Genomic DNA, 27,202 nt, shown 5'->3' with positions numbered 1-27,202 from the left:
AGACATGCATCTTCTGAAGGAAAGGATATCCAAAGATATCCTTTGTAAAAAAGAGTACAATAGAGATTACATCATATCATAACATACAAATTACTTGTGTTTTTGACACAAAGTATTACATTCTCAGAAAACAAACAGAGATTGAGGCAGATATCTACAGATACAGTACAGTCATAGAGTCATAGAATCATTAAGGTTGGAAAAGACCTTCAAGATCATTGAGTCCAACCGCAATCCAACTACCACAACCACCAAACTATATCCTGAAGCACCACATCTAAAAGCTTCTTGAACACCTCCAGGGATGGTGACTCCACCACCTCCCTAGGCAGCCCATTCCAATGCCTCACCACTCTTTCAGTAAAGAAATTTTTCCTAATATCCAACCTAAACCCCGCCTGGAACAACTTAAACCCATTTCCTCTTGTCCTATTGCTAATTATTTGGGAGAAGGCAGCCTGTGGACCTTAGTTTTAATTTGCAGTATAATTCTAAGCCTAATTGTCTCCACAAGCTCAATTGCATGGGCTGAGTTTAGTTTCCATCTAGGCACTTCTGTTGAAACAAAAGAAGCTAGAGATGCATTTGATTGCGGGCAAGATTTGCTTATTTGTTATATTCCAGGTTAACTTCCTAAGATGTATTTTATTATTAAATATATTTTATTAAATTAGTAAAAAGATATATTTTTCTGCTCTGGCAGGGGGGGTTGGACTAGATGATCTTTCGAGGTCCCTTCCAGCCCCTAAGATTCTATAATTCTATAATTCTATGATATATTTTTTAAGATTAAGTTAGTTGGCAATGAAGTGTTCTCTGGCAGAAATTATGAAGCATCTTGAATTAGGAGATTATAATTAGATATATACTCCCATGTACTGCTCACCAAGTATTAAGTTTGTTGCAAGGGTTGCTAGTCTTCACAAAACCTTGATAAAGCATCAATTATCCATCCAGTTCCATACAAAGTAGACCTTGACAAATAAGAGTGTGGAATTGATAGGGAAAAAGATCAGCAGGGAAGGCAACTGTATTTTACCCTGCCTGTACCACAATTTGTTACCATATATATATATAAAATATATATGTATATTAGATAAAATATAGAAGAGATGCATATCAATTATATATATAATATTCTATTTTGAATAGGGACAATACTAAAAGGGCTAAAGGCAGGCTCATGATAGATCTCTCAGCAAAACTATCAATTTTTGCAGGACCAGATGATCGATTCTTGGATCATGCCATTTACACTTGTGTAGGTAATCTAGAAGGTTTTGCAAAATCTTTACTACCAAAGTCTTTACTACCAAAATCTTCATAGAATGGCAAGTAACATTAATGATGTTAAGCACATGATTTGATGGTCATATTCAATATTAATGTAATTGAGTGTATTACATTCTATCTAGAAGGAAGAAGAAACAAAAATATGTATTTGAGATAGAAGCCATCCTGAAAAGGAGCAATTCACAGGAAGACCTCCATGAGGATCTTTGTAATTAACACAATTCAGCTCTTTGTGGAGCCTTGTAACAAAAAGGGTAGGTATTAACCTACGTTAATAATTTTATTAATTCAGTAGTTCTTTACAATGGATTTTTGCATATTTGTAAACAAGAACATCAAGTAGAAACATAAGGCTTTGCATCTGTACACATCCTTGGAAAGACAGCTTTCTATTCATTCCGATATCCTTACTCCAAGAATGTAAATATTTTGGAAAGCTTAAAGCACAGAGGGCCTAGCAGTGACACAGGAGGATAACACAGCTCACCACTGTCAAGGGAAATTTGGATAGGTGCCAGTCACTAAGCACAGGTACTTAAACATTTAAAAAAACTCTTCAGTTTTGCTGATAAACACAAATGCCAGACAAAGTCAATGTTAGTTTTCCTACCAGTGAGGTTCTGTTACTTTTGATAAACATGTTTATAAGGATAGGTGGCAGAAGAATTTATCACCTAGCCATTTGCTTATCAATAGATATCTTAATGGTGGGTTCTTTCCTAGTTCTTTGCTTGCAGAATTTAATCTCCCAGAATGCAAAAAGCTGGACCCTAGGACAACCATCCAAATTATTAGGTGGACTACAATTGCCTGTCATCTACATGTCAGGCTGTACAATCTACTGTTTGTTTGGCTATGAACTCTATGAAAGTAAAATAGAACTACCTTTACTAACTGCATAACAGCATGCAGGCTAATTATGAACATGACAGAATGCTAGTGGCTTCTGGAGAACCAGACCCAGTGACTTCTTGATATATTACTTAATTACAATTCACTACAGAAAGTGAAGAAGCCACAGTTAAAAAGCAAGTCAGAAGGTTGCTTGGAATCCAATAAGAATAATTAGGCTGTAATATCAATGTATCATTTTGCTTCAAGATGTGTGTCAAATGGGAATACATATTCATACATACTGTAGCAAAACATACCCTAAACCAATTTACAACACATGGATCCAATGAACAACTATTACATCCTTTGCTTTCCCATATTTGCTAAGAATGTAACAATATGCCCATCGCTGTCAGTCAAATCTTCTGCATTTAATGGTGAAGAATATACATATTAAAAAGGGTCTAATAAGTAGAACACCAGTGTCTATTAACATGTTCAAATAGAATTCCCAAGAAGTTGTGAAGTTGCAGTTTCAATGCTGCAAAATTCAAGTTCTTTCATGGTTTCTGTGGATTTCTTTAAATTTTGTAACACTATCTACAGAACAAGGCTAGTGTAATTAAGATTATTCTGTTAAATGCAATATTTTGCATAGTGCAATGCATAGCATACCATTTCCTATAGACCTCAAATGTGGAGAAGTGTAGTTATTATAGGTGAACATTTAGTGACATCACTAGCAACACGAGGGTATTTTCAGGTTATATTTGCCTTTAATTCTTTTTGTTACAATCAACAGTAGCACTTCAGGCACAATTTTTTAATAAAGCAACTTGTTATTTTATTAAACTGCCAGACCAGACTTTTAGCAGATGGAGTTAATTAACAGAAGTAATGTTAATTAACATACTAGGCAAGCAAAGAATGTCTCAAAAAGTCAGAGTTAAAAGCAAAATGGTAATGCATGGAACACTGATCAATTCCATACCATTTGCTAATTGTGTTACCGTTAAAAAGATCTTGTCTTTCTCAGGATTACCTTGATGACTAAACAAGTATATAATCTGTGAAATTTATACTCACTGTGCAAAAAAACCCCAGTGGCTTTCTGTTGGAAATTTTTTCATGGGCTATTTCCTGTTGATTTGTTCTACTTAGGTATCTAGCTAGTTTTCATTGGCAGGATTTTCTGTGCCAAGGGACAGGAACGTTGAGGCTTTTACATTGACACGCAGGTTCTCTGCGTGTGTGATTTCTCTGTTTACATGTCCTGGCCATTCTGAAAATGCTAAATCAAACGAAAATGCTGCAGCTGAAGATTATTTCCTTAAAAAAAAATAAATAAAAAGATTTGTTGTGTCTGCAACTGTGTCTGCAAACTAATGGAAATATGTAAAAACAACATGCAAAGATAGAAGATCTGTTGTTTTAATTGTTTCTGGATAGAGACATGTCCTGCTTCTCAACCTAAGTTTCACTCCACAGGAAAGTTCCTTGAAGGGTTTCGGAAAACATTTTCACAGTCACATCTAAACATGCAGTTCCATAGATTAAAACCATAGTAGGAAAACTTCAATATTTTCAATTTTATTATAAGCTTAGCTTCAAAATTTTCAGCTTGAAACCCCACAAAATTTGCAGCTTGGTTGGTGTCTCTAAATTGGGGAAAAGCAGTCAAAAGTCTTAGGACTTTATAAGCAGTGAACAACCATGGATCTTCAGATGGATGCCTTGATTCTATAAATGAAATTATATTCTTTTTTTTGTTTAGTATTAAGTAGACAAACAATGGGCCAATATACAGAATCATCACAACCATCATCAACCCCTCCAATAATACATTTTAAAAGTTCAGTCATTGAGACAATTTTTTCAAAATTTTTCCCAAACTTAAAAAGGCTCAAACAAGCATATAGTCCTAGTAAGACTAGCTGAATAGAAGCTGCAGGACTGGCAGGTGATCTAGGATATTAAAGTAAAATTTTACAGAATTTAATAGACATTGTTAATGAAACTCACAAGGCTATAAGCTTCTCAAATAGCAATTTCACTGTCATCTTGGTTGTTTCCAAAGATTGCCTTTTTGTGCATTAACTTCCGACTTGTTTTTTTGAGAGAAAACAGTTCCAATGAATAGATTACAATGGGACCTGAGCATCCTGGCTCAAATAATGAAACTTTATTCTGACTCCCCAGGTAGACGTACAGTCTTCCCCAGTGAACTCTTAAGTTTACCCCATAGATAAACCAGCTGGGAAGGTTCTGCAGCACTACAATGAATGCCCTCTTCCAGACCATATGCTACTTCCAACACCATATGCCCTTTGTGACAGTCCCAGATTAACCCAGTTTGTGTGAACTCAAAACCCACACATGGCACCTTTTTAGGCCATAGGAATAACTTACAGAGCTTCTTTGTCTCTCTCAAAAAAAAACCCAAACGAAAACACAGCCCCCCAAACCTCAATCCTACCCTCCAAAATGCACCTCCCACCAAAACCCAAGACACTCCCCCCAAAAAACCAACATTGTTTTATTAAAAAAAAAAAAAATAAATTACAGACTTTCATTATATAGAGAAAGGAAGAGGTAGGGTTTTTTTAAAATCCATGTGAAGCAATAAAGGGTGGCAAAAATCAAGGATTTGCTTTATTAAACTAGTTAAAATTTAAACAATCATATTAGAACAGTTCAAAATTAAACCCAAACTGAAGACCAGTTATGACATCTCTAGAATTTAGAAGGATATGTTTGTCTACAAGTTTTTTCTTCTTAAAATTCACAACCAATTTTGTTTCACAAAGGAAGTAAGTGGTACATTTGATATTCCATTTGCAAGTACATTGGCTCTTGCAACTTAATTAAATGCCTCAGTTCACACATGCCTGCATGGTTGCTTCATCTTAAAAAATTTACAAGAAATGAAATATCACAAAACAATTCTATAATCAGATATGCCATTATACTATACATTATTTTTGTGCAATAGGAACTGTGCTATTAAATACAGAGGCAGCTGGTACAGAAGCCTGTATGGATAAACAGACCATCATCTTTTTATCACTGGTTAAGCAGAGGGGAACTCTAAGGAGACAAACACTTTTAAGAAGCTTACCTCCCAACTGCTGGGCTAGGCAGATTAACAGCATTGTCAGTCACATCAAATCACCATGATTGTTACTTCTATGCTTACTATTGTATTGCTATTTATGTATGCTATTTATGCTTACTTTTGTATTGAACAGCAGTTGCAAAAGGAGTTATGGTAGAGGATGAACTAGGGGCTTGGAAACTACCAGTAAAACGAAAGCTCATGAAGGAGATGATGAGTTTGTCAAGAAGCTCTTTCAGGCCAAGAGGGCTCCAATTTCATATTAATCTGAGATCAAAGCATCAATAAATCGAATGAGCCAAAGACATTCAGAATGGCTCTATGGCATACTTCACACTAAAAATGCTCTTCTGCTTTGGGAAACGAACATCCAGTGCCAGGTTTAGATGAAACCAGACACTTTGAAGTACAAGGAAGATTCTGAGAAAGCATTTCAATGTTGATCTCTGCAACAAGATACTGAACTCATTGCTGTGAATGCCAGCAAATTACTACTGAGCCTGATGGTCAGTATCTGACTCGTAACTTTCTTGTGGGCTAGTTTATTCAAGCACCAAACACATGATGAACTCTATAAAAACAATCTTGACCTGTATCAACTGTTGCAATGAAACCAGCACAGCGTTCCCCTCATACTTCAAAGTTCAGACTGCCACTATCCTTTGTGGCCTTTACAGTACAAACTGCTTCATGTTCATGTCTCCTGCTTTGAGTCTCTCTTCTCAGATTCCTTCCATCTTCAGGACAGCAATTTTAATAATGAGCAGAACTGGAACTACATCCATTAAGCTTAGCAAGTCCACTGTTTCATTACTGTGAAATCAGTCCTGTTTTTCCCCCTCTCTTAAGAGTACAGAAGATCTTGCAACAACCTGTAGCCACATTTGGGGCAGTTGACATGGAAATGCTTCACAGTCATGTGGCTATGGTTGTGCATTCCTGTGGCATATGACATATTGCTCCAGATGGTGCTAATGTGGGACCTACTGTAAATCCATATCTGATCTTTTCCTGAGGTAGTCACTGTTTGGTAATACTATATGAATGTGAAAGATAGGCTTTTCAAAAATGCATGTGCTTAGGTGCTAAAGCCACACTTTGTGAATTACCTGAAGCACTGATCTTTCAGAAGCACTTCTGAAAATTCAGTACAGTTCCTGTCTGTATATTTAGACCCCTAAGTGCCCTTTAGAGCTCCTGAGTGCCTCCATGGAACAAAATCTGCCCTGTTTTGTTGTTGTTGTTTTGCTTTTTTCACAACAGTTTCATAGCAGAGTATAGAACTATTGGCTCTATTGTGCAAGAAGGCCATCCTTTGGACTGGAAAGGCCTTTCTAGATAGAGCAGCAGACAACCTCTGCTGTTTGTTTTCACACCAAAGAAGGTACCTCCTTGCCCAACAGCTTGCCTTCATTAATTTAGCTGAATTAATCTTGTGTTTAAAAGTTTCTGTATGTTTACAGCATTAGGAGATACTATCTTGATGAAACTTTCAAATTACTCCTACCCTGTATTTTATAGGAGAGAGAGCATGTGTGCATGCTAAACTAGTATTTCATGCATAACCACCACAACTAAATAGCAGTCTTAGTAACGAGAAGGTGTCACCTATACCTTAGATGGGAAAAAATACCTGGATTCTATTCCTGTCTCTGCCACTACAGCCCTCATTAACCACTGGCAACTCTAATAACTGTCCACTTCTCCTCCTCCCACCTAATGGCTCAGGAAAGATACACACAGTTCACATCCTCCTTGCTGCATAGCACTCAGCATTAGTGCATTATGAGGCAAACAAAGGACAGGGCCTATCAGTGAGGAAAGAAATAAAGGGCTATAACATTTTTACAGGAGCATTACAAACTCATTTAAGCTGCTTTATTATTTGTATAAAATTAAATATCATATTAAAAGAAATCATAACCTCCTCTCCCAAATAGCTCCTCAAGCAGCAATTGCAATCACTTCCTACCAGAAACATTTGAATCATGTCCCTGAAAGGCTCTGAGACTGAACCCACCAGATGGGATAGATGAGATATTTTGGGCTTTTGCATGAATTATTTCAATCCATCATAATTTGAAAGACTCATAGCTGCTGTAATACTGGAAAGCTTAATTTGATTTCCGTTTATAAAGTAGGGCTTTGATGGATGCTGTAAAACAAAGGATAGCCATCTAGCTACTATATCTTGATATTTTCTGCATTTTTGTTGACAAGAGAGAACTGATTGCTCTGACTCATGACCTACAGCAGTTTAAACCCATATGCCAGCTGTGACAACTGAGAAACCAGCACACAGAAGCCCTGCAGTAGCCAAGGTGGCTGAAGTGAATTTTCTGCAAATAACACTGGTAACAGTTTAGGCCGCTACAACATATAATGCCTATGAAGCAGAGCCCTACATAGTTTTTAGTAAAAATTAATGTATTGAATGGTTTAAACCAAAAATAATAGTGTGCACACGCCCAATCAGTAGAGACTCTGCAAACTGATTTCATGATCACACTAGCATTGTCTTAAACCATTTAATTTTTAGTGCTATCTCCTTACTCTTTTACTGACAGGTCAGTTTCTGCCTCAAGTCTGGAAAGGAAAGTTTGAACATCACGAAGCTGACTGTTGATGTTACATGTTTCAGTTACATTCAGTCCTGGAAATTTCTCTTTAGATGAGGTGCTAGCAGCTGATAGACATGATAATAAAAAAATTGTTAAAATTTAAAATGTAGCAAATTCTAGTTTTGTAAAGAATCCTTGGGTAGTTACAAGTGCAGTAGGAAACATTAATTTGTCTCCAGTGAATGTCAAATACTACTATTTTAATGCCCCTTCATTTTAGAATTTCAAGAATGTCCTTATCCATATTCTTGGTGTTCTGCCAGTAGATCTGGCAAAGGACTCTGATATGCTCTTCTTAATTCAAGGCCCTCTACTGCAAAGATCTCCCACAGAAAATTATTTATAAACCACAATGCATCTCTTCATTCTCTCACAAAATATTGCCAGACCTTCATGTTCCGCCTTTTAGTTATTTCCAGTTTTCTTGTCTTGTCTAAGACACACAATTGTGGATTCAAGGTGCAGTAATGCAGCTCACATAAGCGAGTTAGACTCAGATCAGCTTCAGTATAATTTATTTTCTGTGATATCTTACCTGAATTTAATGTAAACCCTCTGAATTCTCTTTCTTTTAAATTTTATTTATTTATTTTTAAATATAATTTCTTATGCACTAACATATTAACTTCTGGCAATCAGAATTTTCAAAACAGCAGATTTCTTATTGCAGTTTTAAAAGTTTTTTTAAAAAAGTCAAAGATAAATATATCACTACCAATTTAATTCATATCTCAAACCTAAACTATTAGCAAACAGAAGTAAAGTTTAGTCCCTGAGCCAAGAAGCAAACAAATTATAAGACATAGAAGTGAACTTCTGCAGAAGGACCGGGTAACTGTGCAAATATTTGTGTTCATACATCATCCCACAACATTCTACATTTTCTTCAGAGGCCAAGCATGCAACAGTTTACCTCTAAATTGAAGAGTTAACAAGTGGTTCCCTCTACTGCTGCAAGAATGTCAGTACTGGTATTTATTTCCAGAAACTTTTAAATTGTTTTGTGACCATCAAAATCATTATATAAAAGCAAAGAATGGAATTGCTCACAGTTTGGATTAATCTTTAAGATTTCTTTTAAAAAGTGTGCATGTGTGCCTATACCAACATACATGCAAGCCAGCCTTTTTTTTTTGCTTTTATTTTTTACTAAAAGGCTCTGGATAACATTTTTTCTCAGTGTTTTCTCTTAAAATTAATAACAATAAGGCTCAATACTTCCAATAATATATGCTCATTCAACAGCCAGGCAGAAAAAGTATATATTCCTTTGAATTTAAATCACAAGGATTCCTTTGTTTAGCAACAAATTGTAAGAAAAATAAAATGTAATTGGTATATCCTAGCAGAACACTGATATCTCTAGAGTGTAATTCCTCTTTTTTCAAAATTTAAAATATGTAATATTTTTGTTCTCTTATGTACACTGAAAGTACCATTCCTGAAACAGTTACAAATGTGGTCAAGTGGAGACTGAAAAGGGGAAACAATGTATTCAAAACTAATTTTCCCTTAAAAAAATGCTCCCTTTGAATGAGCCATTTAAAGTTTCTCGTGCAGTCTTACAGAGTTCAGATACCCCTAAGGCAGATGGGAAAACTTGGTTTTCCATACACAGCTGCAAAGTTTCAGTGATACAATGGAACCACATTCTAAACACAAACGCATACACACAGGTGGAAAATGTATGTATCTGCTTTTAAAAATCACCAGTTCTCTATTCCTTTTACTTGAGCATTGCATTATTTCCACTGTATGCATAGAGTTATGTACCAACTTACATGTACAAAACTGAGCACACACAGTAGCTGTCAGAGGCACTAAAAATATTCAGACTGTTACTAGTTGCACTGCTGTGAGGCCCCTGGGTTTGCATTCTGTGATAAGAGAGGGGAACTGAACCTGTCAGAGACACACCTAGTTTTGTAATCAGAGTACTCCAGATACCAGAATAACCTACCATAGCCTATACTGCTTCACATAGCAGAATGGCTAGTCTTTGAATTTGCAAAGTCATTATTTTAAACTGTATTTATGAAAATAACAGCTCCTATGCATGAATTATAGCACTGCTACAGGCTTCTCAATAAAACAGAGCCATCCAGAACATAAATCAAGCCCAGATCTAAAAATAGCACTGGATGTAGCTACAAAAAAATTCCAGCAAGAAAGGCATTCATATCAAACACTGGCTGCAAGCTTGCGAAGCAGAAGGAAACAATGTCAGTATTAGAAAGACACTTTATGATTCACTGTTTTTCATGGAACTTTCTCAAGCACATTCTCTACTACTGCAAAAGACAGTTCAGAAATGCTTCTCCAAAACAAAAATAACCCTAATAGGTACAGAAAGAGAAAGGAAAAATAGCAGCACCAGCACAGAACACTAGAACTCATTTGTAGATTTGCTTATTTGCAACTGGAATAAAATTATTTACATGACATAATGCCTATCTTAAAACAAAGTCTCAGAATTTATCCTGGAGATAGACATTCTACAAAATATTAAAGGGAGAGAGAAGGGAATGCTGCATCACTCCCTCATAACAGATAGTCCCTGTTGTTTTCACTCAAAACACTGCTTCGAGTTGTGTTTTTTTTCAGCAACCAAAGGTTGAATAGCACAAAGCACACTTTAGGAACTGACTTTAGAAGAAGGAATAAAGATTACAACGTGTATATCCTCACACCAGCACCTAAGCAATGCATGTGTAAGCAACCAGAATACACAGAAGTGTAAGAGGACAAATTCTTCAAGAAGCATGTTCATGTTCTGCACTCAGACTCTGGGCAGTTTAAGGGAGCCTGTAGATAATATCAAACCAAGGGCAGAGAGAGAAGGACATTTCCTTTTAAAACCTAGAGCAAGCAAACAAACAAAGCCCCAAAACCCACCAGAGTTCTGTTTTTGCTTGATTAAGTACTTGTGTGACTTTGAAGTGATTCATCTATTCCTGATTAAGTCCAAGCGTGAATATTTATTTTGGCATAAGACTGTAATACTTGACATTTTCCAGGCATAGTCCAATCATTCAGGGCAAGAAAAACAAACCCCAAAAATGTCTGCCATCAGTTGCTGCAAACCAATTCACATCAACAAAAGCCTTGCTATATATTGAGTTCAAAGACAAAAGGGTGGATGATGCTGGAGCCAGCTGAGAAAAATCTTCATGTCAGCCCTGTACATCTCCCATGGCACGAGAGATATCGCAGCAGGATGAGGAAGGATTTACCAAGGAGCTCATGAAGCTTGGTCACCATTTCCATCTGCCATACTGAGCCATTTTAGCCAGGTTGGTTCTTTCTTGTGCCTCAGTGTCTCTGTGTGAAAAATGGAAATGATTATGGTGGCCATCTGTGTGGAATGTTTTGATTTATAAGAGAAAAAGATACCTGTCAAATACACTCAATGGCAAATCTGTAGCTCCTCGTGTCAAACCCCTTTTCTCCTGTGTTTCCCACCCATTAAAATGTAAGCATTGTTGCAGATCTGTCTGTAAAAAGAATGCCAATTATGTAGTAATACTTGCCATACAAATTGATCTTCTGCGTGCTCATTCTCTGTGTTAAAAGGCAATTTGCTATTCTGTTGTTAGCTTAGCATAAATCAGTGCTTTTTTCATAGGCAAAAAGAACACGTGGGCACTTGCTACATGCCCAGTGGGTTACCTGCTGCCAGCAGGCACTCATGTCCTCAGCAAACTTGTGAGTGAACCTATGTAATGCTCTTGTGTGGCTGCGTGGAAAAAACTTGTTCAGTTCTGCAGCAGTGTCTTCCTAGAGATTTTAACCTACTCATATTAAGGTTTTCATCTTAACTTTTTTGAGTAAAGAACAGCTTTCCCATGTATCACAGTATTTTGTAAATTTTTCATGTTTGTCTTTCTTCATACGATTTACCATTAGGAAAGAGTCGTTTGCAATAAATGAAACAGTATCTAATGTTTTTAAACTTCTGTGTTTTTTCTCTTAGGTTCAGGCCACTCTGTCTTCCAAGATGATGGGAAAGGTGCCTGGAACACACAAGACATTAACAGTGGTAGGAAAAAAAGCCCTAATACCACATTATGGGACACAATGGGAGAAACAGTATGAAGACACTTTATGGCATTAGCTCAGGTCCAGCAGGAATGACAAGTTTAGGTTCATCATCAGTGCAGGGCTTACTTGCAAAACAATGTCACTCACTGTGTCCTTCTTTCACCAGCCTGGAATCCAAGAATACATCTGAAGTGTGAGCTGCCTGAGATGAGGAGCAATGCAGGAAGCCAAGTAGAGAGCTGTGATATCATTGCCTAAAGCTGGATCCTGTTAGTCCCAAACTGACAAATCCAGAGTGCCTTGGGTATCTCAACTGCACTGTTCACTACAAAAGGATCACAGCAGAACCAGACCACTGTTACATACTAGGTATTACACAGACTAATGCACTTGGGTGATTAATATTTTATTTAATATGGAGTTAGATTATACATACATGCAGGATTTTGGTTAACGATAGGGCCAGGGAAAACAGCATGAAGCTGAGCCAGGGGAGGTTTAGGCTAGATGTTGGGAAGAATTTCTTTACTGAAAGAGTAGTTGGGTACTGGAGCAGGCTGCTCAGGGAGGTGGTGGAGTCACCATCCCTGGAGGTGTTCAAGAAACATGTAGATGTGGCATTTCAGAGCCACATGCTCTAGTGGGCATGGTGGGTTGTTTTTTTTTTGTTGTTTTGTTTTTTTTTTCTGGGGTGTGTAATTATGGTTTTAGATGTGGTTTTTTGTTTTGTTCTGTTTTGTTTTTTTCCCTGGGTGGACAGTTTTGACTCAGTGATCTCAGAGGTCTTTTCCAACTGCAAAAATCCTGTGATTGTTTTTTTTTTGTTTCCTTAATGCTGGGTCTTGGCACTTTAACTATCACGGTTGAACTCAGGGCTGTTCTGTTCAGGACTACTCTGTTTGTATCTACTTCAAATTATAAATATCTTATTCTAGACAACAGGGAGGTTCTGAGCAAGATTAAAGAAATATTAATTTATATTACCATTTGAGTGGAAATACCAATACATTGAAAGCTGTAGTTGCAATATATACCATCTCACAGAAAATCAGTTTATTTTAGGGATTGGGAACATTGTGGCTACATTTGGACTTAGACTTTTCCTCTGCTCATTCCACTCTGAGTACTTTGTACAGTTGATAAAGGAGAACCACAGACCAACTTTCTTGCCTAAAAAAAGCATATTTTAATGCTGTTAAAAAAAAAAAAATCCAAACAAAAACCTTGTTCTGTTAGGTCCAAGAAAGCTTTCTAGGCTGCTGTGTTTCATGCAGTGCTAGTTCTGTTATACACCAAAAGAGGCTGTTATGCCATACTTACAACAGAGAACTAAAAACAAGTGGAAACAAAACTGAGACACTGATAGTTTTGTTCTAAGTGCAGTTGAGATGCACCCTGGGTGTTCCTCTACCACATGACATAGCTTTGCAACAGCACCACCCATTTCCCTCAAGGTCCCTCAGCCCATACTCATTGTTTTATCACCTTCCCTGTTAATAGAGATGCATTGTTTAAAACTCAAAGCTGAAGGGACAATAGAACCCAACAAAACTGAAAACAAAAAACCTTTGGCCTCAGTTATTTTCACTTTACATGAACATTAGCTGTGACAGCTTCCTTTAACATCCAGCAATAAGCTTCTGCTATAAAAATAAATTTATTTGTTAAGTCTGTCCTCCATCTGACAAAAATTAAAGGCAAGGTTAAAGGTTTATAGCTACTATTCCCAGCCAGGCTTCTTGTGTCATGAAAAAGTAGTAAGCTACTACTCTGCTTAACACCTGATGCTATACTCCTCTCTAATTCCTTTCAAGCTGGCTGTTTAGCACAGAAGTGAACGGCACATCAGCATTTACCAGCATGAACGTTGTTCCATAAACCACTGTTAATGAAGAGTTTACATACTTCACCATGTCTCCCACACTAGATAGTAATCAATATAATACTTACTTTTTGCTGCCCCTCCAGGGCCATACTCATTTTTATCTTCTTCCTTCCTTGTGGCAAACAAAACCAACACAAATTTCTTTATCTACACTTCTGTGTTACACAGCTGGTTTTGGTTTTGAGTGCACTAATATGCAAAGAAGACAAGGAATCGTTTGTATTGCTCTTGGCCCATTTCCTTGGTTCTCCTGATTGCCTCTAGACGAGCTTATTAGGAATTAAGAAGCTGACCCTGTGTTCCCTTGTCTCACTCCAATGTAGAACTGAGCAAAATTACTCCAATTTACCACCACTGTCCTCCTTGTTAAGGAAAAACCCTTTGCTGGTCATAATTTATTCCCTTGCTAGCTATTAAAATGATACAAACTGAAATCAGTGATGACAGGCTTTAGGAACCTGCCTGAGTTTTTATGGATACAGAACTTAGTGATCTTGGAAAGCAGTGCTTCTTGGCAAGCATGCTGGTCAGAATAACTCTGTCCACCTGACTGAGGAATTGCCCACTCATTTTTACAGGGGAAAAAAAATAATTAAAGTTTGTCTACTTGAACTTAGAAACATAGTCAAAACCTTTCTTCATCCTTGTTTGCATTTTTTAGATACTACAATAAATGTTCTTAATACTTTTCTTTTGCTCTTGCTGCAATCATTGTATAGTTTGCTCCTGTTGAGGGAAGAGCAAGACTCTGCCTTCTGCTTCTGATTTCACAACACATGCAAGGGCCGTGCAACAAGACAGACTTTCAACATCCTTATTTCCTCAGTATGTTTCAGCTGTTTTGCATTTAAGCAAAAAGTGCTTTCAGAACCCAGAGAACTTCTACTGGAGAGAAAGCCAGTGTTCTTACGCTTTAGTGGAAGGCTCAGTACATCAGAAGTTTAACATGGGCTCTGTAGCCCACATTTTCTAATTTTATTTTACTTACGTGAATGCTTAGCACCAAAAATCAGATAAAAGGAAGGTATAACAGACTTAAGTGTGTACAGAGATAGAGAAACACAGTAATCTTCACTTGGCTCCTGCTCTTGAAAATGGTCCTATTGGTCAGCTTTCATAAATGATGTTCCTTTTTTTCCACCTTAGTTTTGGGAGACTCCAGAGGAGAATTAAATGGGTAGAGCTGGCTGTTACCAGCAGCACATTCTGTTAAGAGCTTATCACAGCATTCAGATTTAGGACAGACACAGCAAAGACAAACAGGAGACAGTGCAGATGGTAAAAATATGAACATTATTCTAAAGGAGCATTGACGATCAAAATAATTTCCAATTTAAAAACAAATGTAGCTATCACAGGTCTTTTAAAGCATTACAAATATCTGCTGCCATGAAGAGCTGTGAATTTACACTTTCTAACAGAAACCTCCCCTCTCCTAACTACTCCAGCACAGCATCTCAACCTGGATGAACAGGCAAATGGATTTCTTGCTTTGCTTTCATTCCATTTTACCTGTATATACAAAGCTTCTTGGCCGCCCATATTATCAGAAGATTACTTAGTATCCTTAAGTCATTAATAAAATACACAATTTTATCCACAACACATTTACAATTCCTGTGACGTATTTTGCATTTTATCTTTGTATAAGAACCTGCACTTCAGAACGTGTCAGAAGCCTTCTCGTTGACTGTTAGAACAGATGCATAGTGCCACCTTGTGACAGCCCTTCAACAATGCACTGAACAGCCACCGCTCCCATACACTGATCTTCAAACTGCTGTCCACTGACTTGTAGGAATGTGGCCTATTTCCAAAACCCACGATGCAGGACTAAAGAAAGCAAGTTCACATATACAGTATGTACAAGTCTTTGAATCTGAAAATATTAAAAGGGTCTGGTTTATTTCCATGCAGAATTATTTCAAAGTTCTTAAGTGAAGGAGGTACAAGTAGAGCATTGGTTTTCTAAGACTTCTGTGCTCTAGATACAAACACCAATAAAAATATCTGATACATGCATGGCTTAGGTTATAGTATGTTATGTATGCATCTGGAAAATATATATGAAGCTGCAAGAGTCACTTTTAAACCCCTGACATGAATTTTCCTTTTTGAGGAAAGGAGTTTTGAAAAAGTGCAAACACTATTTAAACTGTTACAGGTCTCTAGAACTGCTACTGCTTTAATAAGCAATTCAAGTGAAGCAGAAGATACGTTTTTTTCATAGAAAATATTACTACAAATCTGTAGTAGCAACAGTTTTTAATTTACTGAAAACTGGCATCTATTAGCAACAGAACATACACAAAAAATACCTTTGTTTATACAAATAAAATTAGGTTCTAAATATTCACAAAGTAATATAACAGAGCAACATTTTTCTTCACATTGATATTCAAAGTTAGTTAGATCAGTTGTGATGTAAAAATCCTGTAAAATACTCAGTCAAGCACCATGGCAGACAGTGCATTAAGATCTCTCATGAATGGATGATCAGCTAGTATTTGATTAATCTTCTGTCTTTGCTCATGATCAGGAAAAATTTTAATCAGGGCTTCTCTAAGCTCTGCTGTTTCAGAGGGAGATCTCTGTGGTGGAATTGCCAGACAAGCCTGTATCTCTGCCTCCAGCGGAAGCTGTGGCGATGAATGATCACCAGGTACTCTGTTCTTAGTCTGATGACTGCTACAGGTTGCTTTGGGGACTGGCACGAAGAGAGGCATCTCAGAAGAATATTGTCCACTGCTCTGTAAAGCCTTCTGTGCTGACCTAAAATCTCTACGGAACAAAGGAAATTTTTTTATTAAATTAAGGTAAAGGAGACGCTGTCTCTGTATAAACACAGAAAGAAGAATGTATGTAACTGCTGTACTTCACTACTGCTTCAATAGGTACTGACTGGAATGAAATGGTAAGCGTTTTTTCAAAGTGAAACAGAACAGTAGGTGTAACAGCTTTCAGTTTGAGTCTGGCATGACTAACAACATGAACTAACATTATCTAGCACTAGTTCCAGTATGCTGCGAGTACTTTGCTTGGCAGACTACAGCAGCGGTCAAAGCTTATTTTATGGAAGTACCAACATCAGCATTACTGAGCTTGGACACAGGTGGCTAAAACACTGTTCCAAATTACATCTTCTAAGGGTTTTATATTAGAGCTTGAATACTTTTTTAGTGTTTTCTATTAGAGTTGTAAAGCTGCATTTGCCTTTTCCATGTGTAATGTTGACCTTTATTTCAAATCAACCTGTGACCTACTGGTAATATACACAGGTCTCACTTTCTTCAGTTGTTTCCAGTAGCTGAGATTCCTGCTTATTCTTTGTGTTAATCCTTAAATATAGCTTGCCTTTTCTATTGCTAATTTTACTTCCCTCACTTGTTTTTAAAAGTTCTCTCAGGACTCCTCACTACCATTAGTATTTATAATTCCTATGCTGGTAAAAGAGCAAAGAGCAGCTTATCTTCTTGTGCAAGAGAGCAAATCCATTCTCAAGTCTCAGCAGTTAATGCAAAGCAAATTCATACTTTGAATACATGCACATTTAAAAAGTACAGTGATCTTAAGGGAACAATATTTGTTCATTAATATTTAAAATTATGAATCAAATACAAATGCATTTAATAACAATGCCTCTCAAGAATGGTTTTATTAACAGCACAGTACCCTGAACTGTGAAGTGAAATGCTTCTCCTGGGAGGAATATGAGAGTACAGTGTTTCTTTTGTAGCACCTCTTGTCCCACTATGAATAAGTGATCAATCAAGGTGTTTTAAGTAACATCACAGTAATTAAGAGGATACCAGACTACCACATACCCAAACCACTGGCAGCTTTGTGCAGTGTTAACAGTTTGGAGCACCTTTATGTGAAAGCCACCACAACCAAATCTCAGAGGAAGTTACTGTCTTACTTGTCTTAGTTCTGAGAGAGATCTTGATTAGATACCTATGTCACCAGCAGTTTCTAAACAGACTGAAGTAATAAGAGAAACATGTTTTTAAGCTACTGCATCCAACAGTGTTCTTGCTTAATTTAATTGTACCTTTACTATACAGATCTAAATAAACGTTCAACCACAAGAACAGTTTATTTCACATTTGAAATTGTAACAGCCTCAACCAAAAGTGAAAACAGTGCTTATACCTAGAAGAGCCTTCATTTCGAAGGAAGTCATCTAATCTAGGTCCATTTCTTCCCAAAGGGTCATCAGGAACCATAAATATGTCACCAGCAAAAGTGTACTGGAGCAACCTGCAAGAGAGTTCTTTCAATATTATTGACAATGTATTACACCCTCACTGCCCTTCACCTCTGTAGCATAGGACTAGTTGCCTTAGAGCAGACACTTCACACCATATCAGGAGTCACTGAAGCTGAGCTAGTATCCCAGTTTCAATACAAACAGCATTCATTGTCAAAAGAATTGTGCAAAACACAGTGCAGAACACTGAGTTTGGTGTTTGTTTCCTTTTTTGGTTTGTTTTGTTTTGACAGGAAGTGTTGGATGAGTGCAATTTTTACAAGAGACCAGGGTGGAATTTTCTAGGTGATTAAAGAAGACTTTCTGGTTGTTCAGACTCCCCTTCTTTGTAAGGATCTTCACCCATGTAGTTAAAAGGCATATGTTACCAGAAAGCCACACAACTAGTAAACATAGTGTTAACTGTTTATAGTTAAGACACAAGGAAGCTTTTTTTCTGGAATACTTTTGGGACAGGGGGGAAATCTGCATCAAAGGAAACTAGTTCAAATAAAATTTGTCTGCCAGGAGATAATTTGCTATAGTGGAATTTCCCCAGAAGTAAAACTAATAGCAGATGTTAACACAAGCTCTTAAAAAACCACAGACTCAGAATGATGTGCCAAGTATTCTTGCTAAAGTTCTATAGAACAGAACCTGACCTGGGTAGAATTCACTCAAGAAATAGTATAAATACCTACATAATTAGCCAATATCAGTTCCATGTTCTCCCAGCAATGTTATGAGAACTGAAGAATTTTCAATTATTTATTTAATTAGACCATATGGACCCAAGTCATTGCAGTAGATGTACCCTCAAAAGAGGTTAGGGAGACTCTGAGGGATTACTGGGAAATTTGGGAAACAGAAGACCATACCTTAATAGTAAAATGATCTGATTTTACTGGAGAGGGTAAAACCAAACCAAACCAAAGGAAAAAAACCCAAACAGCTGCACAGGAGAACCTGTAATCCATAGACAATCAAAAAGCTGAAGCAGGCATATTTGATGGCTAAGTGAGTTCATCTAAACGCAAAGGACACTCAGCAATTGCAGGGCAATCGCTACAGGGATTCGTTGTGTTATTTTGTTTAGCTGTACTGATTTGCTGTACTACAGTACAGAGTGAGTAATTCTGAAACCTTAAAAGTGACACTGTGTCTCTGCATCTGCTATCACGTCTCCTTGAAGAAATGAAACGTAAAACAAGAAAGCCTGTGAGAATGGACAGCAAAGCGCCAGCTCTAACAGGATCTAACACTGAGTTTCAGAAGTGATATAACTTGGCTGCTACAAGCTCTTGCTTATGTGAGCAATAACAGATGTACGTTACAGAATATATTAATAATAGGCACACTGGACTGCTCAACAAACAATGACAAGGCCATGAATCCAAGTAGTGAAACAAACAGTACTTTGTTGGGCTCTACCAGAATTGCATGAAAGACTAATTAAAAATAAAAACCCTAGATGAAGGCAGGGTGCCTACAACTGTAAGGACAGACATTTTTTAAACTTTCATAGAAACTGAATAATTACCTTTTTTGAATAATTTCTCTCCAGGCAAGTGATTCTGTCACAAATTCTCTGAAGTTATCATTAGTCACAATAACACCTCCAGTTTTATCAGCAAGGTGTAATAAAAATCTGTAAAATTAATTTCAAACACTGTTAAAGTAGTCTGCTTTGCTGATAATTGTCCAAAGATCTAGAAAACTCAACATGCCACCACCCAAAAGTAACCCATTTGCATGAACACAAGCACTTTGATTACCAGGAAATTCCCTGTGAAAAAAAAACCTTAAGCACTTGCACTTCAAATTTGGCAACAGCAATGTAAGAACTGGGAAACCCTTCCAACAAAAACCCCAAAGGTCACTGTTGTACTGTTTACTGAAAGATGACCCCACATTTTGAAGCTGAACTTTGGTGCCCAAATTAACTTGGAAGTTTACTAATCTATACACTGATATAAATATACTGCTTCTAATACACACACCATGTCTGCATGCCGTGATAGCATCAAGAAAATAAACTAAAGGAACCAAGTAGTACCTGATGCATAGTTCTCTGTCTAGGTTGAAGTACTAGCTAATGCTACTGTTCATGAAGTATTAATTTTTTACAAACATTATTGAGACATTTAAAAAGACTTTAAAACTGTGCATATTCCATACCTGTCATCATGAGCAGCAATTCTTGCTCCTAAAACCATTCTCGCAGGCGTTAAGGACAATATTCCAACATCCTGGAGCTGTGTTAAGAAATCCTGCTCTGTTAAAACATGAAACAACTGTCCTTAAAAACAAAAGCCTGCTTCTAATCTATTTATAGATTTGACAATTAGTCTGAACTGTAATTAGCAAAGAAGACAGGCTATTTTTTAACCTATTAATCTACAGAAGTGACACAGGGATACTGAATTGCTACTATTGTAAAAATTGAGAGGAGGTAGAACCTAGAAATCAAGGAGCAAACAAGCACCAAACCAAAGAAAAAGGCCTTCACTTATGGCACATCTGGTAGCCTGAACAGTGTTTCAGAGGGTCTCACCCTGTACATGGAAACCCAATTAGTCTTGCTGAGCAGCCAAACTGCTCATGGGTAACATATTATGAAGTATTCCTTCTCTATTCACTTTTCACAGAAGTATCCAAATGAATAGTTACAATTTAGTTTAAGAAAACATTAGGAAACCATTTCCCTCACCTGTAATGAAAGGATCACGTCTTGTTCTCCACTGTGGAACAAATACAGTAATATTTCTGTGGCCACGTTTCCAAAAGTAGTCAACAGCTATTGCAATTCCTCGACAGGAGAAGAATTTCCTAAGACCATGACTGGGGGTGGAATAAAGAGAAGGGAGATGAAATTCACTGGAGCTTTACCACCACGAATGCAAAAAAAACCAGAATAAAACTTTAGAAAGTGAAGCTGTAAGTTACCCATACAGCGTCACCAAAATAAAAGGTAGATGGATTTTAGAGATGAAGAATCTTAGGAATGCAAAGAGATCTTCAACAAAAGATATTAAAATTATAACTCAGTCTCCTTTCAGTTTTATGGGCACAATATTTGAGTAATTAGAAGTAGGTTTAGCTCTAAAAAGAGGCCAACAGTGACGGTTTCTGAAATCTATTGAATATAGGTTAAAATTATCATAATCCAATATTGTGGTAGTTCCAAATACAGTCCCACTACAAAACAGAACACCTTAGGTTCAACTGGTTCCCAAGATGGTCCAAGATGGTTCCCATCTGATAAGTTATCTGATAATCAAAGATATTAGGCCTCCACTCCCTTCATTTCAACAATCTGAGCTACCGTTTTACATTGAAATAATGAAATTTCCTTGACCAAATATTTTCACAGCACTTGATTTTAGTGGCAATCTAGTTTTCATTCAGAAAATTGTCACCTTGCATTTCACAGATTAAAGGCTACACTTAGACAAAACAAAGATATACGTAGTTAGAAAAAACACTCAATTCAGGACTGATGGCATGAACAGGCAAAGCTTTTCTTAGAAAGTAGGACATATTGTCCCCATATGTTTTGGGTTACATGATAAATGACTACAAAGTACTTCTCATAGCATTAAGTGATCAAGTGGTATTTGTATATTAAACCAGTCTCCTAGTTAATGTGCAATTGTACATTATAAGCCTCAAAGTAAGCCTTATTAGTTTTGATTTAATCCTACCTTTTTAACAAAGTCTCTGGAGGAAAAACCCCCACAAACCTATGCCACACTTGCATTATTAAAATTAAGTGTTCTTGGTGTTCTTTGAACAGTCAAATAAAACAATGCAATTCTTAGGGAAGAGTTACCTTCATAAATGTTCTAGTTCATAAACTTAAAATGCAGCCAGTGCCTCTATTCAACAAACCAGAAAAGCTGATAAATATTTTCACTGTCTTGATGGCTCTCAATAATTGTCTAATCTAATTTGCATACATTCTTTTAGGTATGAGGAGGAATAGGAGATGAGGTGTGTCCACACATACACACAGTTCCCTATTCTGCAAGTTTTATGGAGGGGGATGCAATATTTTGTGTCAAGCCTCCATGTACAGAAAGTAACAAGACCCAAACACTAATGTGTAATGCTGTTTAAGGACAAACACCTTGCTACTCTATCAGAACTCCCACTTGAAAATTACAAGACAACGGGAGCAAAAGTAAAAAAAAACAAACACTTTCCTCTTAAGTTTATGGCAACTCAATTTCTTTGTTATGTGTGTGCAAAGCTAATTAAGTTTCATGCATAAAATTGCCGACTCCAGAGCAGAGCTCACTCAAGTTACTTCTGACGGAAGCGTTGCATGGAGCTGGAGCGCTGCTAATTGGCAGAGTGCTCTGGTGGCAGCACTTCCTGGCACAAATCAGGTTTCAAATTTGACCACTGCCTAGTAGTGCAGAAATGCTGTAGAATAAATTCATTTTTCATTTTAAATCATCTTGTTAATAAACAGAGAACAAATACTATCAAAGTTGCTATGTGTTGGAAATAGCTTCTGTCAGTCTCTCTATTCATTTTCAAGCCTCATCATAACTTACCAAGGCAGCCATTACCAGTAGTTGAAAAACCTTGCTGTATACATGGACTGTGGGTCACCAGAAAGCTAGCTAGCAGACTTGACCAATGCCACAGCAACCTCTTAGCCCCCATTTCATTTGAAACTTCACTGATCTTCTATTAAAGAGATAGCTGAAAAGAACAATACTTACGAAATTGCAACATTACTTCCATCAATAATGATATGTTTTAAATACGGTTTCCCGGGTTCATTTTTCAGCTCCAGTCGGTATGGCTTTTTCAGAGATTCCAGAAACCTTTGAACTCCAGTAACTGAAGGATCAGGATGATGTCTGTGTGGTCCCACTGTCTCTCCATCAGGATTTGAAGTATGTATTTGTGAAGACAATACCTGGTCTGGGATAGGATTTTCAAAGTCTGAGGTTTGGGAAAATCGTTGGTTGAGAGATCTCACTTGATAAGAAGAGCTGCAGTGTCCTAATTGGTCCTCGAAAACAGGATGACTGTTCGGTAGAGCTGATGGCCTTGCAGATTTTTGCTGAACTATAGTTTTAGTCTTAGGTGAGATACATTGCACATCTGAGCTCCCTCTGGCTACAAAATCAACATCTTTTAGAGCTCCAGCTTGTATGGTGCCTAAAATGACACCACCATCAGTTTCTGTATCACTGGACCTTGAACTGTGATTCCTACCAGGGCAATAAACATCTCTTTGTTTACGGCATACAGCAGAATTTTTACTGGAAGGAGAGGCAGGTTTGCATACCAACATATGCATTTTATCTTCTGCATCAGCTTGCATGCTTGGTGCAGCTTTTTTGATATCTCTGTGATACTCATTTTTTGTCTCCTTTGAAGTATGGCCAGATTGAAGTGCACTTCTATTTCTAGAAATGCCTTTGTCTTCCAGCTTTTGTGAATTATTTGCATTACTTCCTAAAGGAGGATTGACAGTTCTGGGCTTTTGAGATGAGTGTTCATGTTCTTTCTGAAATTTTAGATTTTCCTTTTCAATTTCTTCTAGTAATATTAACGGTTCCACAGATTGTCCTAGGATACCAATAACTTTTTCTACAATATTTTGGGAATATCCCATTGTTCTGAAAAAGTTGACAAGAATCTTATATTCCATTTCCTCACTAATATCATCACCTTCTTTAAGGCAATAACTGGGATCATCTGAGTCACTGCAGCTATCAGAAAGCAGATCAATAACTTCATTCCTGTCTGAGGAATTATTGCGTGAGGTGGATTTCACTTCCTGGTCATTTTCCAAAGAGAACTGCTTTTTAGGGAGCCTTTCCTCATCATCAGAAGATCTTCTTTTACATGACTGCCTTTCTTTAGATGCCACTGCCTCTAACAGAGGCACGTTTATGGGAACAAAACTTGTTTCAGGAGAATCAGAAAACACAGTGTCCATTTGTTTTGTAAGCTCAGTTACAGGTGTCCCAGCACTGTTTCTTGCTTCCTCACCACCTGCTCTTCCATCTCTGTCTGTAGCGATTACTTTGGAGGTTTTGGTCTGTAAAAGCTCTGTTGGGATGTCAGAACCTGTAAGATCTATGATATCTTTCTCTGCTTCACAACATTCAGTTTGTGTGAGAGCTAGGAGTTCTTTTTTTAGTGAACTAGGCAAAATCAGTAAATCCATTGTGTATTTATCAGCATGTGCTTCCACAAATTGTCTGAATTGCTTTTTAATCTCCGATTCATTGTCACTTGTAAAGTTTTCATGATTCTCAAAAAGTTTCACAAACTGCTGAATGTGACTTTGAGCCATAACAACAGCTTCTGCACCTCCCTTAATACTGAGCAATCCTATTTCCAGGACTGTTATATCAGCACAGGTATCCTGAATAAGACTGTTGAGAAACAGGTTCTGTGCACCAACAAAGATGCAGTGCATGTCCTTTGGGTAGTACTCCTTTTCTTCTAGTTCAGGTTCACAGAGTCCCTTAATAAACTCCTAGAAGGGCAAAAAGATGGCAGAATGAATACTTGTGCAAAGCTTACGTACAAAGTTTGTTTTGGTTAGGTCATAATGGTCAAGTACATTAGAATAGAAAGCCAACTCAACACAAGAAATGTGAGAAGTTAAATACTGCCAGTAAACCAGATAATAGAGATAAAACACAGGCATCTGATATTTTTAAGTAGACCTCATAGAATTACCACAAGAAATCTACCTTGAGCCTTGCAAAATCTACTCTGAGATGTCCCAACTCAGCAGGAGATTCTGGGTCACAGCCTGCTGCAACCCTGGAGACCTCAAAGGGCCTCCTTTAGGATTGCAAGATGATGGACTTATTTAGCACTTTTCCATTATGACCATAATGCCTGTCAGGTAATCTTGGCACTTTTTAGAGTGTGCCACAATCCAGGCAGGAGGAGTTTCAGGAACATTTTCCAGGAAGGAGTTTTCAGGTATGGTTAAGGCAGTGCCTAGTCATCCCACCTCACTGTGCTTGTACCCAGGACATGAAGGTACCAGACTGTCTCAACTTGCATTGGTATGCAAGAAGTGCCAGATTGTCTCAGCCCACTGCACTTAAAACAAGAACACAATGTTGGCTGGTCCTGACATTGCAACACAGCCCAGGGGTGGGTCTGCACACCCAAAAAGCTCAACAGCAGGGCAGCTTTACACATGATACTTTGAGTATTCTGAAAAAGTAGGTAATACTGACAAATGACCGAGAAAACTCCAGACTCCAGCTAGTTCAGTGTTCTAGAAATTCACATTTTTAATAGATTTGAAAAACCCCACAACAACTCCCATTGCTATTTCTGCCACGTAGAAGTTACTATAGGCAAATTCACTACATTGTTGTTTTAAATGTGTCAGAGTTCAGAACTCTGCTAATACACTATACACTATTTTTTTCTCTCAGGTAGCATTGCTTTCCCCAAAACTGTCTCTGTAATGTAGTGAAACCTACAGTTTCTAAGCTGCAGTCATTGTATTTGCAGAATCCAAACTCTACCAAATTTTATTATCTGTCTTTACTCCTGGAAATTAAGCTTCTCTTTTAAATGGAACTGAAAACCAATACAAGGTAACAAATAATGTAACACCACTTGTTATCATCTCCTGAGTTACATCACCACAAGAATCAAGGCAAGCTGCTTCCAGACCTTGTTAGCACAAATTGCTTCTGCAATAAAATCCACAGGATTACTTTTAATGCCTTAGTCATCATATGACTGCTTTTGCAGAGCAACAGGACAATAACATAATTAGGAAAAAGGATAATAAAAATGTGGAACTTTTTTTTACATTTACTAAGCAGCACTGAAGAATTAACAACTTCTGATGCATTACGATACAGACAGCTATCAAACCTTTTAAAGGGAGACAATCACTGAATCACAGAATCCTAGGGTTTGGAGGGGACCTCGAAAGATCATCTAGTCCAACCCCAATAAAGACGTATTTGTACTTTGTTATAATCCCTCCAAATGGGATCTAAAAACTGCTCTACACCTAAGGGAAGTCAATCTCCCATACCCTTTCAAGCCTTTGGAGTAGGAAACATTTTGCAAGTTATTAGGAAAAGCAGCAGTTGGAAAACTCAAATCTTAGGCTGTTTGTTTCAGGCTTTAATTTTCTGGAAAGAAGAGAAAGTTGTACTGCAGCTACCAGGAGAAGGAAAGCAGCTGTCTGTGCTACCCTGCAAGTTTCTGAAGAGTCACTGATCCCATATATACAAGCAAATTAAGTTTAGAGTCCGTTTCAGGATCAAATAATGCAATAATAATTTTCCTTATTAGTCTTAGACATTAAGGGATCATTTTTTGAACGTGGACTGCCAAGTCAGTGTATTTTGTTATCAAAATACGTAACTAAGAATCCTCAGTAACAGATATGTATATTTAAACAGACACAAACACACAAATCCAGGTTTTAGTTTCAGAATCCACCCTCAAGCCTAGCTAATGGTCACACCACCCTTGTCATCACCGAATTCAAACGGCTGGTGTGGCCAAGCCCACTGTGAGTAATTCCAGCATCGCTGCTGAGCCCCGCCCGCCCCCCAGGTGGTTGTACAAGCGATTTAACACAAGAATTCCGTGAGGCTACTTCACAGCAGCCTAACAGCCTGGATGGCCCTTCCTGAAACGTGCTTATCGCTGGGGTAAAACCAAAGCTCTGAGCTGCAGCCTGGCAAAGCGGGCCGGGCCCGCCAGCCCTCACAAGCACCAGCTCCGCCAACCTGTCAGGCTTTGCTAACGAGCTCATAAACGCTACAGTCAGTCCGCAAAGCGGCTGGGAAACACGGCAACACCCAGCCAGCTCCGAAGAACTGGTCTTCGAGAAGAAAAAGGAGAGAGGTTCATTTTAATAGCGTTTAAAAGCAGAGCTCGGCCCGCTCTGCCCGGCACTTGGAGCCCTCCCGCAGCAACGTTCCCTAACGCGGCGCCCGTGAACTTCGTACGGCCCGGCTCAACTATTGCTTTTCACCCTCTACGCTTGTGTCAGCACGGCCGGAGACGCCCTGGCACCTGGCACAGCCCTACCTGCCGAGGCAGGAGCGTTGCTGTTGTTTTCCCCCCCGCACTTCCCCGGGGCCTTCCCGTCCCGCCCGAGTCCCGGGGGCAGGGCCGGGGCCGCTGCCCTC

At 37.9% G+C, this 27,202-nt stretch overlaps 1 protein-coding gene across 1 annotated transcript in view; it reads right to left on the bottom strand.

The window, feature by feature from the left end:
• Positions 1-16,037: 16,037 nt before the first annotated feature.
• N4BP1 (NEDD4 binding protein 1) overlaps positions 16,038-27,202 on the bottom strand; it is a 17,246-nt gene continuing 6,081 nt past the window's right edge. The window contains 7 exon segments of the mRNA XM_009997477.1: positions 16,038-16,570; positions 17,942-18,049; positions 19,579-19,686; positions 20,217-20,313; positions 20,749-20,879; positions 22,772-24,549; positions 27,005-27,097. Of these exon segments, the coding sequence (XP_009995779.1) occupies positions 16,234-16,570; positions 17,942-18,049; positions 19,579-19,686; positions 20,217-20,313; positions 20,749-20,879; positions 22,772-24,549; positions 27,005-27,097 (2,652 nt within the window). The 3' untranslated portion in view covers positions 16,038-16,233.

Source organism: Chaetura pelagica, unplaced genomic scaffold, assembly GCF_000747805.2.
Source record: "Chaetura pelagica isolate M959 unplaced genomic scaffold, ChaPel_1.0 scaffold425, whole genome shotgun sequence".
Taxonomy (NCBI): Eukaryota; Metazoa; Chordata; class Aves; order Apodiformes; family Apodidae; genus Chaetura; species Chaetura pelagica.
This window is presented reverse-complemented; position numbering and strand designations above follow the sequence as displayed.